This window comes from Trichosurus vulpecula, chromosome 2 (genome assembly GCF_011100635.1).
Source record: "Trichosurus vulpecula isolate mTriVul1 chromosome 2, mTriVul1.pri, whole genome shotgun sequence".
NCBI classification, from domain to species: Eukaryota; Metazoa; Chordata; class Mammalia; order Diprotodontia; family Phalangeridae; genus Trichosurus; species Trichosurus vulpecula.
In genome coordinates this window covers 161860310-161876750 of record NC_050574.1, presented here as the reverse complement: position 1 = coordinate 161876750, position 16441 = coordinate 161860310, and the positions used below count along the sequence as shown (strand labels likewise).

Genomic DNA, 16441 nt, shown 5'->3' with positions numbered 1-16441 from the left:
AACTTTTCTCCTTCTGTCACCATGTGACATGTAAACTTCCTTCTTCTCCAAACATTGCTATATACTTTCTAAGTTTATCTTTGAAATCTATATCCCTTTTGGAGATTATAATTTCCAATTCATTTAGAAGCCTAAATTTGTGGTCTGATGATACATAATAAAATCACTTCTTAAAACATCTCTGTGTTAATAAGTATGATTGGCAGTAGTATCTGTCAATGAATCCTTGTATATTTCCATATCAAATCAACATGATATTATCCAGAAACAGTATTTTCTGGAGAAGGAGTTCTTAACCTAGGGCTTAAGAGGTATGCTAGAGCCAGCTCCAACCAGCCACTTATGCCAATTTTTGAAAATTCAGTGTTAGCATTTAGACCTCAGATATCAGCAAAGACTACAAGTCAGGGCTTGAACTATAGTTTTTTTGATTTTCTAGTTTAATAAAGTAATGGATAAAATGTTATTAATGCATATAAAACTCAAAAGTAAGTCCTGTGTACTTTTTTTTCTCCTTGAGAGCCAGTTGTTAAACATTTACAAGTATTCTCCTGGGTTTATAGATAAATTGGAGGATAGTTCATGAACTTGAAGGTGTAAAATCATATCCTTATTTTCATTAACCACTAATTGAAATTTACCATTTTTTATGCTTAGTTACCCTGTCCAAAACCATAAATGAACAACCCTTATTAGTAATTGGGCTCAGATTAGCCCCCACATCTCCTGATTCAAAAATGAGATGATATTTCTCCTATCTCATAACTGCATAAATATTATTACTTAGCTATCAACAACAATGATGAAAAAAGAAAGCTACTTTAGATTATGAAATCTCCAGATTTCTCCTGGGACCAACTTGAAGCCCTTTACAATTCTAAGACTAAAATGTCCCCCTACTCATTTGAGACATTAACCAGCTCTTCCCCAGAGAGGAAACTCTTATCCCTGATAGCAAGTCTCTAGAAGTGGGTCTTTTCTTGGGGCTTTGACTACTTATTAAGTAGAAGACTGGAATAGCCCATTTATGAGATCTCTTCCATTATAATAGTCTCTGCTTCCCTTATTCTAAGGTACAAGTTTGACTCTCTTATTTAGCGGTACATGTGGTGATCTTCATTAGCATTAATGAAAAGCATGTGATCTATCAATAAATCAGTCTTAACCTATTAAACATAAAAGGATCCTTCTAAGAAGAAGGAACAATAAATTCATTTTGGGGATTGTTTGAAGGGTCTCATGATAAGAAATGTCTACAGTCTGCATCAAGTTACCAAACAGAGTATGAAAAGAATGGGAACAGGAGATATTTTGTGTTTTAAGGGTATAAAGATCACTGGATCACGAGTTGAAGGAAATGGAGAGGACTGTTGGGAAGGGTGTTGATGGCAGAGGACAATGAAGTCAGAGAACCCCAGAACTGCTTCAGATGTGTCTTTCCTGTCCCTAGTCAGCTATGACCATACTCAGATCATTTTACTAGAAGAGTTAGCTCTCCTTTTCAGCATAAAGTCTGTCCCCTGTTTTCACTGAAAGGTGAGTTTCAATTTGAGCAAAATTACCTGAGATGTTAATGGAATTATCATCATCCTGGGTGCTTTTCCCCTTAGGAGTCCAATCTGAACTGATGTGATCCTGAAGGGATTCTTTCTTTAATAATGTTCTTGGGACCAAAAGATCTCACAACAACAAATGAAAACTTCTTCTTATCTAGGCAGCTCAGGATTTGCATAATTGGGATTCTTGCGCCTGTTTAGTATCTTTGGGGAGAATTAGAGGTCCCTTTTTTGGGTTTCTTCCTCTCACAATGATTTGAATTTTCATTTAAAAGCACCAGCAATTGCATTCTCTAAGCATGATTTGTTGGGATACTGAGCAATGACAATTTGCTGTAGGAACAGTAACATATAATATTCTTATATTACAAGAGAGCAAATAATAACTACTATTTGTATAACACTTTAAGGTTTGCAAACAGCTTTCCAAATATCTCACTTTTTTCTTCCCAAAGTTCTTGGGACATGGGTGTTATAATTATTTTTATTATATAGATGAAGACACTGAGGTAGGCAGAGTACAAGTGACTTTCCCAAGAGCACAGGACTATTAAGTGCCTGTAGCTGGATTTTAACTCAAGTCTTTCTGACTCTAGGTTCAGAGTTCTATCCATCATGCCACCTAGTTGCCTCATAGTTATGTCAGAAGAGTGACTCCTCTAATCCTAAAAGGACTCAGGTGAGTAATGAAGTTCCCCTGTATCTTCACAAAATGTTTAGAATAAATCAGATTGAAGAGTATGAGGTAGAAAGTCAGCTTCCAACAGAGCTACTTCTAATGTATGCAGAGTGTGCTCATAGGCAGTTTATCAAGAAGACACTAGAGATAATCCCTGTCTCTTCTGTTCCCATAGTAATGTGCTCCAAAGGTGAGGAGATAGAATGGGATCTTTTGTACCTTCTATTCATTGGTTCAATAGTACCAATTCTGGATTCTCTTCTTACTTTTCTATTCCTAATCTTTATTAAATAAGTCATTGTTACTGACACAACTCAAACCTAACATTTATTTTAAGTCCAGTGATCTAGGTGCCATCTTACACTACTGAAGACAGTATATAGGTGATATATGAAGGAAGACATGTAGGGAATTGTCAGAGGCTCTATGCAGTTCTGCTCTAGGTGAATGAGGATCTATGAAGGAATGCAAGTTAAGTGAGAATGGATTAGGAAAGAAGATTATGGCAAAAAGATAACATTAATTAAAAAAAAACTTATAAGAGTTGGAAGATACAATATAAAAGAAAGATGACAAAGAATACCTTGACAAATGATATTACTTTTTAACTGGCAGCATATGGATTAACATCAGCCCACAGCAAATTTTAATTATTTTGCAAATCTTTACTACCAATGGTCCTTGTTCCTTAAATTACATGAATTTCTAAAACATGACTCCTTTTCACTTTCATCTTAGTTCCCCTGATTACAAGATGGAGCAATCCTTCTGCTCCTAACACCAGAATTCCAGACTTTGAATCAGTGAGAATAACCATATCGAAGTTGTAGACAGTGGACTTGATTTTCAGAAATTATATATTTTATTGATCCACAGTATAATATAGTGGGAAAGGACTAACCTACTAGATGAGGATAGAAAATGATCAACTCCTCCAGAAAAGAATGAAGAGAGAGTGATATGGTAGGAGGGAAGGGAATAGAAAGATAACAGAGGCTAGTGAGGTTTGCTGAAATATGTGATTTTTCTAAGCAAAGTTGTTCTCTTTCTAAGGAGCTCTGCTGTTTTTTCCAATTTAGTTTCAGAGTCACACATGCTCAGGTTATTTTCTGACTTTAGCCTACATATTTTAATGGAATTCTTAATATTTGTTGTGGTAAAACTATGTGAACGGTACTGTGAATATATACTAAGAATTATAAGACACACTGCCTTACCTTGTGAACTTTAAAATCTAAAATTGAAAATATAACATATATGATCAATGTAGAATACATGGTAGAATGTCAAAGTATGATTCAATGACCAAAGCTGGTCCTAGAGAAGAGATGAGAAATAACACACACAAACACACAAACACAAACACACACATACTCACACATACAAACATGAACTTTTACATATACATGTGTGTATGCATATCCATATTTCCCTTTTGTCTTTGCAAAAATGAAGGACTATACATGTGGAACATTTCATATTTGGTAGATGTGTTTGCTAGTTTTACTAAACTGCTTTTTTTCTTTATTTTTAAATTTTTTGCTATTAGTGATAGCTTAATATGGAAAGGAGGGGCACAAGCTATATTTGAAGATGAAGATGCTATAGAGAAAAAAGTATATCAATAAAATATTTTTTAAAAAACTAATTAACAACTTAGCTTAGAGACATAAAAATGCTTTCCTGGTGATGGATAATTGAAAGCTTCATGAAGGAGGTGGCTTTTGAGCTAGACCATAAAGTGGTAGCAATTGGATATGTACAATTGAAAATGAAAGGCATTTCAAACACAGCATAGGATGGGAAAAATATAAATTTGTTTTTAAAAGTGGAGGGATGTTTGGGGAAACAAAACAGGGCTTGTCCAAATATGGATAGTAGCAGATAAAGGTACATTGAGTGAATGAAATAATGGAGGGTTCTGCATGCATGGTTACTCAGTAGCTTCTGGGGAGTCACTGAAGGTTAATCACAGAATCATTGGATGTAACATCTAAAAATATTACTTAGTTTAACTACTTCATTTTGAAATAAGAAACCTGGGAATTTGAGGGAACAAATTGTTTTGCCCAAGACCACAAATGAATTAATCAATAAAAGTCCTTATATTTTACTGGGTGAAAATAACATGTACATATACAAATTTAAGAAAAAATATAAATAAATACAAGGTGGTGTTGAAGAGAAACTAGCAGCTGGAGACTGCCAAACTTTATGTTGAAGGTATTGCTTAAGCAGAGATTTGAAGGAAACTAGGGATTCAAACAAGCAGAATTAAGGAGGGTAGCCCTTGTCCTTGCTAAGACCAACCTGAAACTACATTGATGTTTGATATCATCTCTCCCAGTCTCTAGTCAATTGTATTCTCAATCACTCCTCCTTTCTCTCAAATTTTCAATCTTTGTTATCAATTTGTTCCTTTTTACTGCCTTTAAAAATGCCTCTCTCCCCCAACCTTAAACATCCTCACTAGACTCCATTGTCCCCTTAAGATTTTGTGCATTATCTCTCCTCCCTTTCTTAACCAAACTCCTTGGAAAAAGTTGTTAATACAGACTAACTCCAATCCCCACCCCCCACCCCACCCACTCACTTGCTTGTCAATCTTTTACAATCTAGGTTCTAACCTAATCATTTAGGCAGAACTTCTCTCTTCAATCTTAACAACGATCTTTTTTACTAAATTTGATGTCCTTTTTTTCAGTCCTGGTCCTTCTTGACCTAATGTACTGCATTTGATAATGTTAACTACCCTTCCTCCTGGACACTAACTTCCATCTGAGTTTTCATCATATTAGTCTCTCCTGATACATCTCCTACCTGTGTGACTACTTTTTCTCAAACTTATTTGATTGCTTATCATCTATGTCACATATCCCAACTATGAGATTTCCCCAGGATCTGTTCTGAGTCTTCTCTTCTTCCTCTATATGCACTCTCCCTGAAACCTCATCATTACCCATGTGTTTATCATTTTTATGCATATGACTTAGAGATTTCTAGCTCCAGTCTCTGCCCTCAGTTTCAGTCTTATATCATGAATTATCTGTCATATGTTTTGAATTAAATGTCCTGGAGACATGTTAAACTCAACATGTCTAAGATTATATTTCTCTCTAAGCTATTTCTTTTCTAAACTTCCCCTTTTCTGTTAAAGCAAGCACTATGTTGGCAGTGCCTCAAATTCATAATCTTGGCATTCTCCTAGACTATTCATTCTTCCTCACTTGACATATCCTACCACCTGTGAAATCTTGTCCGCTCCTCCTTTACAATATCCCTCAAACATAATCACTGCTCCACATTCACATAGCTATTATTTTCATTCAGGCTCTCATCATCCATCTCATAAATGATTGAAACAATCTTATAATAAGTTTTTCCTCGCCCAGGCCTTTGAACACTCTAGTCTATCCTACACACTGCAGCTAAAGTAATTTTCCTTCGTCACAAATATGTCCATGTGACTCCTCTACATAATCAACTCCAGTGGGTTTCTATTGCCTTTAAGACAAAAACAAACAAAACTCCTATGTTTACTTTTTAAAGACTTACTCACCATGACCCCAACCTGCATTTCCTGTGTCATTCATTCAATCAATAAACAAACATTTATTGAGCACCTACTATGTGACAGGCACTGTCCTAAACACTTGGGATGCAAAAAGGGGCAAAAGAGAGTTCCTGCCCTCAAAGAGCTTACAATCTAATGAGTGAGACAACATGAAAATGAATACACATATATGTAATGTGTATATGTGTGTGTGTGTGTATTTCTGCACATATTGAAAATAGATAGCTACAGAAGGAATAAATAAGGAATAATTAACAGAGGGAAGGTAGTAAAATTAAGAAGCATCAGTGGAGGCTTCCAGTAAAAGATGAAATTTTAGTTCAGATTTAAAGCAATTCAGGGAAATTACCCATCAAAGCAGAGGAAGAAGAACATTCCCAGCATGGGCGACAGCCAGAGAAAAATTCCTGAAACTGACAAAGTGTCTTGTTTGTGACAAACAAGAAGCCTGATTGAAGAGTACATATCAAGAATAAGTTACAAGAAGTATATGATCAGATCTGCACCTTAGGAAAATCACTACAGTTGTTCAATAGAGGATGGATTTTAGTGGAGAGAGACTTGAAGCAGGTAGACCCACCAGGAGACTATTTAAATAGTCCAGGAATGAGGTTATGAGGGCCTGAACTTTAGTGGTGGAAATGTCAGAGGAGAGAAGAGGACATATTCAAGAGATTCTCCAAAGCTGCAATCAGGAGGAATTGCTAATAGCTTGAATATGGAGGGGGCGGGGGGCGTGGGGAGGCGCAGTGGTGAGGGTGGTAAAAGATAGTGAGGAATCCAGGATGAATCCTAGGTTGTAAGGCTGATGAGTTGGGAGGGTGGTGGAGTCCTTCCTACAAATATGGAAGGCAGGATGGACAGTGGGGTTTAGAGGGAAAGATAATGAGTTGTGTTTTGGAAACTGTGATTAGATGTCTACTGTGTATCCATTTCAAGATCTCTAAAAGGCAGATGGAGATGCAAGATTGGGAGTTAGGAGAAAGACAGGGGCAGAATAGGTATATCTGAGAATCATTAGCATACATATCATCAAGTGAAGCAATGGAGAGGGAGAAGAGAAGAGGGCCCAGGAAAAAGCCCTGAAGGATACCTATGGCTAGAGAGCTTGATCTGGAAGACGATCCAGAAAAGGAGACAAAGAAGTAGCAGTCCATACTTAAGAGGAGAAACAGTACACAGAAGTGTTAGGAAAACCTAGAGAAAAGAGAGTGTCAAGGAGGGGACAGCAATCAGTAGTCTCAAAGGCTACAGAGAGGTCAAAAAGAATCAGGGTTGAGAAAAGGCCCTTGGATTTGACAATTAAAAGATTTGTAACTTTCGAGGGAGAAGTTTCAGTGGAACGATAAGGTCAGAATTCAGGTTATAAGGACGTAAGAAGAGAGTGAGAGAAGAGAATGTGGAGGTACCTATTTTAGATAGCCTTTTTTAAAGGCATTTAGCTATGAAGGGCAGAAGAGATATAGGATAGAAGGGATGGAGGGATCAAGTGAGGGCTTTTTTTTCAGGATGGGAGAGACATGGGAATGTATTAGGCAATAGAAAATGAACCAGTTGAGAGGAAGAGATTGAAAGTAAATGAAAGAGTGGGGATGACAGAGGAGGCAATCTGTTGGAGGAGACACTTGAATCACTTGAATAAGTAGAGGGGTTAGACTTGATAAAGAGTAAGACCACTTCACCATGGAGATAGAGGTGAAGGAGAAAGTACCTGAGTGCTTGAGTAGATGAGGAAGTGGGGAAAAGAGAATTCACAGTGAATGGCTTTATTTTTTCTGGAATCCATGAGGTAAGATTCTCAACTGAGAAAATAGATGTAGGGAGAAACATAGGAAGTCTGAGGAGGAATGAAATTATTTGGAAGAACCACTGTGAGAAAGGGATAGTGAGGTTATAAGTAAGATTGACTAGCAGCCATCAAGGCCCAGTTAAGGTTATATATGTTTGTACTGAACCCAGTCAGAATGATTGTGATATTCTCCACCTTTATTCAGGAGTATGGATGTAGAGACAGGTGACAAATGGTGAGAGTGATCCAAGGCTGAGGCTTGACTGTGTGTATTTTGTGATATGATAAGGGGTGGGTAAGGATGCAAGAAAAACAAGTATAGAGTTGAATTGGTTTACCAAGAGGTAAAAATGGGGAGAAGAAGAGAGAGTAGCTAGTACAAGGAGAGAATTGAGAGGCTAAGGGCTTGGATGTCACAGTGCAGTTGAAGAGTAGGATTTTGTGAGGGAAGGCAGAGGGAGAAGTAAAAAGTCAGTAAAGTCAGATAAGGGGATTTCAGAATTCTTGATCATAGAGGTGGTACATTTGTGGATAATGGCAAGATCAACAGAGTGACTATCTTTTGCATAGTTGAGGTAGGTTGGAGGAGTATCTCAAGGGAAGTGGAATTGAGGAATTGAGTGGTTAGGGTATCTGAAGGAGGATCAATATGTATGTTGAAGACTCCTAGTACGAGGGCAGGAGTTGGGGAGGAGAGAAAAACTGTGAGCCAAGTATTGAAGGAAATGTGGGGACCAGGGGTCTGTAGACAACAAGTACCAATATTTTGATTGGATGAAAGATATTAATAGTATGAACCTCAGAGGAAGAGATTTCACTGAGTGATGGAGGAAGAAGAAAAACCTGAATGTAGGAATGGAAAGCATTGTACATTCTTTTTCATCCAGCATATGACAGAGTCACTAATAAAGAGAATATTTTGGTAATACAAAAGAAAGTCCCTGAACAAGTGTGGGGAAAAGAGATAAATACAATAGGTTAATTGCAAGAAATATTGTAGAGAAATTTTCATAGGAGAAAATGATGGACTATAGTTGGGGAGGGAGAGTGAGAAGTCAAAGGTGTGTCTGAGGTTTCCAGTCTCAGGTTTTCATAGTAACCTTAACAGAAATTTTTTTTTAAATCAAGAGGAAGACATTTTAAAGAGAGAATGAGTTGAGTTGAAGGTATTGAATTTGCAGTGTTCAACAAAAACCTGTAAATGTTCTTTAAAATTGTGGGAGAAGCTAGGTTAGAGATACTATTTAGGCATAAATCCAAATAGAAGTTGTAATTAAACATGAGGTTGATGATGGGGCAAATAGGCTATACAATAGGGAAAGTGTTGGTCTTGGAGTTGAGAGAACATGATTTCAAATCTTGCCTTAAACTCTTACAGTGGTGTGACCCTGGCTATAACTTAACACCTTAGCCTCAATTTCGTTCTTGATAAATTGGTGATAATAGCACAAACTTCGTACAATTGTTATGATGATCAAATGAGATGAACTATGAAGAGTGCTTTACAATGTTAGTTACTATTAGGATTTTAATTAATTTTTATTTATTTCATTAAACATTTCCAAATTGCATTTTAAAATTTTTAACATCAATTTTTAAAAATCATGAATTCCAAATTCTCTCCTTCCTTTCCTAAGCCTCCTCTACTTGTGGCAAAGGCAAGCACTGTGAAACCATCTAAACCGTATTTCCATATTGACCCTGTTGCAAAAAAAAAAAAAAAAACTCCCACAAAAAAATAAAAAGAAAGCAGAAAAAGGTATGTTGCAATCTATACTCATCAGTTCTCTCTCTTAGGAAGTAAATAATATTTTTCATCTTAGATTCTTTAGAATTGTCTTGGATCGTTGTTTCCATCAGAGTAGCTAAATCTTTCACAGTAAATCACATTACAGTATTGTGGTTACTTTGTACAATGCTCTCCTTGTTCTGTTCACTTCACTTCTCATCAGTTCATATCAGTCTTCCCAGGATTTTCTGAAACCATCCTGCTTGTTATTTTTTATACGCCAATTGTATTCCATCATATACCACACCTTGCTCATTCATTCCCATATTGTTGGGAATCTCCCCAATCTACAATTCTTTGCCACCACAAAAAGAGGAACCATAATTTTTTTTTACAAATAGATCCTTTTCATTGATCTCCTTTGTTTGACAGACATAGCAGTATTATTTCTGCCCTTTTGGCATAGTTTCAAGATGTTCTCCAGAATGGTTGGATCAATTCACAATTCCACCAACAATGCATTAGTGTACTTATTATTCCATATCCCCTACAGCAATTTTCCTCTTAGTTACAATTTATCTTTGGGAAACAACAAAGGAGAAAATTTTAGAGGACAAAACAAAGAGTTTAGATCATAAATCCTGGGAAACTTCTCATCTGTTATTCAGTCATTTCAGTCATGTCTGACTACTTATGATCTTATTTGGGGTTTTCATAGCAAAGATACTGGAGGGGTTTGCCATTTCCATCCCCAGCTCATTTTACAGATGAGAAAGTGAGGCAGACAGGCGTTAAGTGACTTGTCTAGAGTCACACAGCTAGTAAGTGCCTGAAGCCAGATTTGAATTCAGGAAGATGAGTTTTCCTGACTCTAGGACTGGAACTCTATCCAGTCCACCACCTAGCTCCCCAATACTTTCATCTACTTTTTACCATGCAAGGAAATGACCACAGTCATGAGGTCCTTCCAGTAATATGAACCTTATAGTTACTGAATTTGTCTTGGAAAGATTAACAAATAAGGGAGAAGACTAGCATCCACTCTTTTTCCTATTATTAAGCATCTGTGTTTGTCTTTCAATGTTTTGGGGACATTAATATGTCAAGAAGAGTTAATGAAGGAAGTAAAAGATATAAAGAAACCACTCATTGATATAGATGAAAAATATAGTGGTTCACTTTATATGTAAGGCCTCTGGCTAAGAATACAAAGAAAATAAAATGATACTCCCTGGTCTCAAGTTGCTCACAGTATAATGACATCCACAATACTGGACTCACAGGTTTTATTGTGAAGCTCATATGAGATAATGTATATAAAATGTACTGCAAATCCTATACTACTATCTACCATTTCCCAATATCAAATTTCCTTCCTAAACAACCACAAACACAAGAATATCAAAACATGACAAATAATATTTTGCCTTCTGTATGTCTTTTTTCTCCACAGTGTTGTTCTCTGGTACTCTGCAAAGCAATGGCTTCATTAAATCACTCTACAATAATGATGTTTATCTTTGAGAGATTAACAGACCAGCCAGAGCTCCAACTTCTCCTTTTTATTCTGTTCCTGGGAATCTATGTTGTCACTGTGATAGGAAACTTAGGCATGATCCTACTAATTGCTGTTGGCCCTCAGCTACAGTCTCCAATGTACTATTTCCTCAGCAACTTGTCCTTTGTGGATCTCTGCTACTCCTCTGCCATCACTCCCAAACTTCTGGTGAATTTCATAGGGGGAAAGAACATAATCTCCTACAATGGGTGTATGGCACAACTTTTTTTCTTCTGTTTTTTTATTGTTTCTGAATGCTACATGCTGACAGCCATGGCCTATGACCGTTATGTTGCCATTTGTAGCCCCCTGCTCTATAATGTCATCATGTCTCCACGGGTGTGTTCTTTTTTGGTGACAGGAGTGTATACTATGGGTACATTTACCACATTGGTTAACATAAGTTGCATGCTCAGATTGACCTTTTGTGGTCCTAATGTCATTAAACACTACTTCTGTGACATCATCCCCCTTCTGAAGCTCTCTTGCTCTAGCACCTACCTCAATGAGCTTCTATTGATGGTTATTGGTACATTCAATGTATTTTTAACCACTGCTGCCATTTTCATCTCTTATGCTTTCATCCTCACTAGCATCCTTCACATTCAGTCTGCTGAAGGGAGGTCTAAAGCCTTTAGTACCTGCAGCTCCCACCTGGCAGCTGTTGCTATCTTTTATGGCACCATTATTTTCATGTATCTTAAGCCACCATCAAGCAGTAGCATGACTCAGGAGAAGGTGGCCTCGGTATTTTATACCACAGTTATCCCCATGCTGAATCCCCTAATCTACAGCCTGAGGAATAAGGATGTCAAGGATGTACTAAAGAAAATTATGAGGGGTACAATATTTTCCAAGTCCATGTAGCACCAAGCAAAATTAAAGACAAAAATGTTCTTGATTTTTTCCTTCTACTTTGTCTGAAAAAGTAACCAATATACCATGAAATGGGGCTTAGCTTTGGAAAATGAGAAACAGATAAAACCACAACTTCAGAGACTTTATTTTTCATTCATTCATTTATTAATTCATTCAACAAGTATCAGTTAAGCACCAACTTCATTTCATCAACTACTTTGTTAGGTACCAGAGATATAAAGAAAATATAAAACAATTCCGGAATTTGGTTTACTTTCTACAGAGGAATTACAACACATACAACCTCTTAGTATCCACTCATTTTCATTTCTTCTTCTTACCCAAATGCCCTAAAATCAGTTCAGTATCTTCAAATTAGCTTAGTTGCCTAAAGCCTCCTTGCCTACCCCATTGACCTAGACCTGCCCTTCCATAACCCCTTTCCTTCAGTAAAACTGACCTTTTTAATTTCCCACTGCCCCATGGCTTTGCTATCATGTACTTTAGCCATCCCCCTCAAATTCCAGATTAAGGAGACAGGGTTGTAAAAATGAAACACTGAGGGAACTTCAAGGGATGCTATTTTCTATGAAATTACAATGCAACTACCATTCTTTTTCAGGTTACCCATGACTACTATCTGTGATATTTAGATATGGAAGTCTACAAGTTGCACATATTATTTGCTTGGGGAAAAGCCACCCACTAGAATGCATGTATTATATCCATGGAAACATATCCTTCCCACCATAATAAATCTCTTCTTTTTAAAATCAGAAATGAAAGTTGACTTGAGTAAGAACACATATCCTCAAATTGAGAGTATAAACTCTTATTTGACTTTGCCAGTCCAATGTTCATATTAGCACTCAATCCATTCCCCAGCCTTTGGTGTTTTTCTAATGACTCCCACCTGGTTGCTTAATTCAATGTAGAACATGTATCTTTGATGAGTGATAATATGACCCGCAATTAGGTGCATTGGGAAGCATTGAAAAAAAAAGTTGTTACATCAGTTCAGAACACAAAGGATAAGATTTTTTTATTTGGTCCTGTTTTCTCCAGGGTACAGCCACTGAGGCAGCCACCAGGGGGGTCATATAACCCATTAGAACTTAATGTGAAATTAAATTCTATGGTTCGTAGTGTTTATTATAAATATATATATATATATATATGATAGTGAATAGAGGAATGAGGAATATTTGATTCAGATCCTGTCTTTAAGGCTATATTAAGAGATTTGGGGGAATTTCTCTTTTGGGTGAGATCTGGTATTGTCTCTTGATTGAGCTACATTATCTCACTTCCAGTGGAAGAGCTCCTTCAATTTTTATTGTCTGGTATGTATTCTCATATGTATATTCTTCTGACATCTGTTTTGCTAATGACTTGCATAAATGGATTTCTTTGCTTTTTGACATGTGTGTTCATTGGGAAACTGGTATGTGGAGGAAAGGGAGTCAAGCTTTGGATATAAAGCTTGGGGGTCTTCTTTTCCTCATTGAGAAATAGCAATAAGGAGTTTAACTTAAATCTGAAAACTACATCTCTTAGACTAATAATTTTTAAGGGAGCATGTAGATATAATTTTAGACTTGTACTCTGTCTTTCTGAGGAACATAGAATGGCAATAGACCCCAGCCGTGACCTCCTGCTTTCTTTCTTGGCAAAAAACTAGGAGTCTCCTTTCAACTTCTTCCAACTTCACCTGTCCTTTCAGGATAGAGTAGTGTTGCCCTTCACTCAATGATGAGCATTCTCACACTTGGTCGTACATCCCAGTGACTCTGAACAGATAATCATACCAAACCCATTCTATATCACCCAATATTGAATTCCTTACTTCCAACCTTTTCAAATAATCCCCTCAAAGTCTCTTCCTACCTCCACCCTGATCTCTGGAATGCCTCTTCCATAGACAAAAAAAATACCCTTCATCGTAAATCTATTCCTCTCTTATTCCTTCCATCTACCAGATCTTACTGAAACCTGGATTCCTCCGGATGTTACAGCATACTTGGACACCCTTTCTCTTACTGGCTGCACTTTTACATATTTTCTCCTCAGTTCTATTTGAGGATGGGGTTTTTGGAATACTCCTTCTGCCCATGTGAATTCCAGTTTTCTACCTCCCTCTATCACTCAGTAACCTCTCTTCCTTTGAGATTCATGCCACTCATATCTACCATTCAAAATTGACTTTGATTTGAGTGAGGGAGTTTAGGGCTGTGCAAGGTCACTAGCCTCACTTTCTCCTCCAGAGCCAAATGGGTCCAGTGATCTGATATTCACCAAGACACCTGGAGATGGTCCAGGATGCATTGGGAGACCCTGGCCCTTTCAGGCTAAGGTCTTTTCGGGTTCTCCCTTTGAGTGAGTAATGCCCATTCAGTGAATCGGCCTGTTTAAGAGGTTCTTCAAGGGATGGCCCTGTTAATCAAAACTCCAAAAAAAATCAAACTGAGAAGAGAAGATCCTCAGGGATCTTGGCCAAAAGAGAAATAGTTACTATTTGGTATTTACATTCTCTCTGTGCTAAGAGGGCAGGGACCTATTGTCCAATCTATGAGATCCTGAGTGAGTCAGATTTAAGGCTTGGTTTTTGAGAAAGAAATCTAGCCAGTAAATTCAATGTCACAGAACGAAGGATGAACACAACCTGTGATTAGCCTCTTCCATCTCCCATCTCCCCCACTCCCTCTCCCCTCTCCTCTTTCCCATTTTTCTCCTCCCTTTTCTCCTTTCCCTTCTCCCCTTTGCCCTCTGTACTCCATTTTGATGGCTGGAGGCTGCCTCCTCAACTTTGGGTTTACTGACTAGATTTCAAAGATATTTAGTTTTTGAGGACTCTCTGTTCCCCTGTGTTTACATGTTAAAGATTCTGCCCATTTCTCATTTTCTCACACTCATGTCCTATAAGAAAAACTCAAATTTGAATCCTACTACACTATGCACTATAGAAGCTCCAAATGGAAAGGGAGAAGTCATCAGGTTCATTATTGAGGTCAGGAGTAAAAGAAACAGTGGCAGCTGACTGAGAACTGCTAGGATGTTGTTTAAGCAAGGCTTCAGTCATCAATCAATCAAAATCCATCAAGATGCACCTACCAAGCACTTCCTCTGTGCCAGGCACTAGAATAAGTACTGGGAATACAAAGACAAAAGTAAAACAATCTGCTCTGAAAGAGCTTCCATTTTACTGAGAGAGATAATACATGTGATATAAGCATACACACATTAGATAAAGGGTGACTGGGGAAAGAGTCTAGCAGTCTGGGGAATCAGGAAAGGCTTCATGCGCAGAATGGCACTTGAGTTGCATCTTGAAAATTAAAGGGAGAGTGCATTCTGAAGAAGGGGAAGAGACAATTCAAAGTCTTGCGTTTAGGGAGTGGACTTTCACATATGACAAATAGTAAGAGGGCCAGATTGACTGGACCATACATTGTATTAAGGAGAATGGTGTTTAAATAAGAGGCAGCTAGGTGGTGCAGTGGATAGAGTACTAGGTTTGGAATCAGGAAGACTCATCTTCATGAGTTCAAACCCAGCCTCTGACACTTACTAGTTGTGTGACCCTGGGCAAGTCACTTAACCCTGTTTGCCTTAGTTCCTCTTCTGTAAAATGATCTGAAGAAGGAAATAGCAAATCATTTTCATATCTTTGCCAAGAAAACTCCAAATGGGATCACAAAGAGTCAGATATGACTGAAAAATGACAGAATAACAACAAGTAAACAATCATGGATTTGCAGGTTAGGGCGATGGCAGGAAAGCTTTAATAGCCAAAGAAAAAAGGCGTCCCTCAGGGAATCCAACAAATATTGAGACCATTCAAGCATTTAACATATGCCAAGCGATATGCTAAATGCTTGAGATAAAAATATAAAAGTAAAAAAGTAACTGCCCTCAAAAAGCTTACATTTTAATTAAAGAGATAACATATACATACCAAATACATACAATGTAGTTCTTGGTAGCCTCGAAGCAGAAGCTGCCATTGACTAGGGGGCCAGGTAAGGTCTCCTGCAAAAGGTGGTGTGTTAGTTGACAGGGCTTGGCTCCTCAGTAGCATGAGTCTTGAATAGCTTAGCTATGTAGATGGCCAGACATGAGACACACTGTTAAGGTCTCTGACCACAAATTTCTTCACTGCTTGAAATAACACCATTATGGATTATGTACTTCCTTTCTTTCTTTTATTATTTTTTCCCATTTCAGCAGTCCCCTGTATAACAACAATGTGGCTTGCCGCTACTGTGACTATGTAAGACCAATAACACCAGCACACAGAAGGGCTGCCAACACGGGTATTTTGATCTGCTTTTCTAAGGAAAGCAACTTTAAGGGGTTAACAATCTCACTTTAATTAAACCTACATGTATCATTCATTTAGTTCAGGGGACAAAGATCAGCCCCCTGAACTTCAGGTCAAATACAAACAGAAATTAAAAACAGAAAATATCAGATCAAATAACACAAATCAGTAGACAGGCTTCTAGCCTTCTGTCCAACATCTCAGTACATAGTCACCAGGGAAGCACCAACATCTGGATTTTCAACCCTTAGAGGTCTTAACAACAGCTGTCCGTAGTCTTATCTACTCAAATAGCACAACATTCTTCCAGTGAGTGACGGCCCCAAACAAAATGCTAACCTCTGAGTTTATATACCCTGTTCAGGGATGAAGGGTGT

At 37.6% G+C, this 16441-nt stretch overlaps 1 protein-coding gene across 1 annotated transcript; it reads left to right on the top strand.

Annotated features, from left to right (window-relative positions):
- Positions 1 to 10807: 10807 nt before the first annotated feature.
- On the top strand, positions 10808 to 11752 carry LOC118836813 (olfactory receptor 8D1-like). The gene has a single exon (XM_036743973.1). It carries the CDS (start codon positions 10808 to 10810, stop codon positions 11750 to 11752), a length of 945 nt encoding a protein of 314 aa, XP_036599868.1.
- Positions 11753 to 16441: the final 4689 nt, after the last annotated feature.

What these genes read in the sequence shown, in the direction of transcription:
- LOC118836813 (XM_036743973.1), top strand. Translation starts at nt 10,808, where the DNA reads ATGGCTTCATTAAATCACTCTACAATAATGATGTTTATCTTTGAGAGA.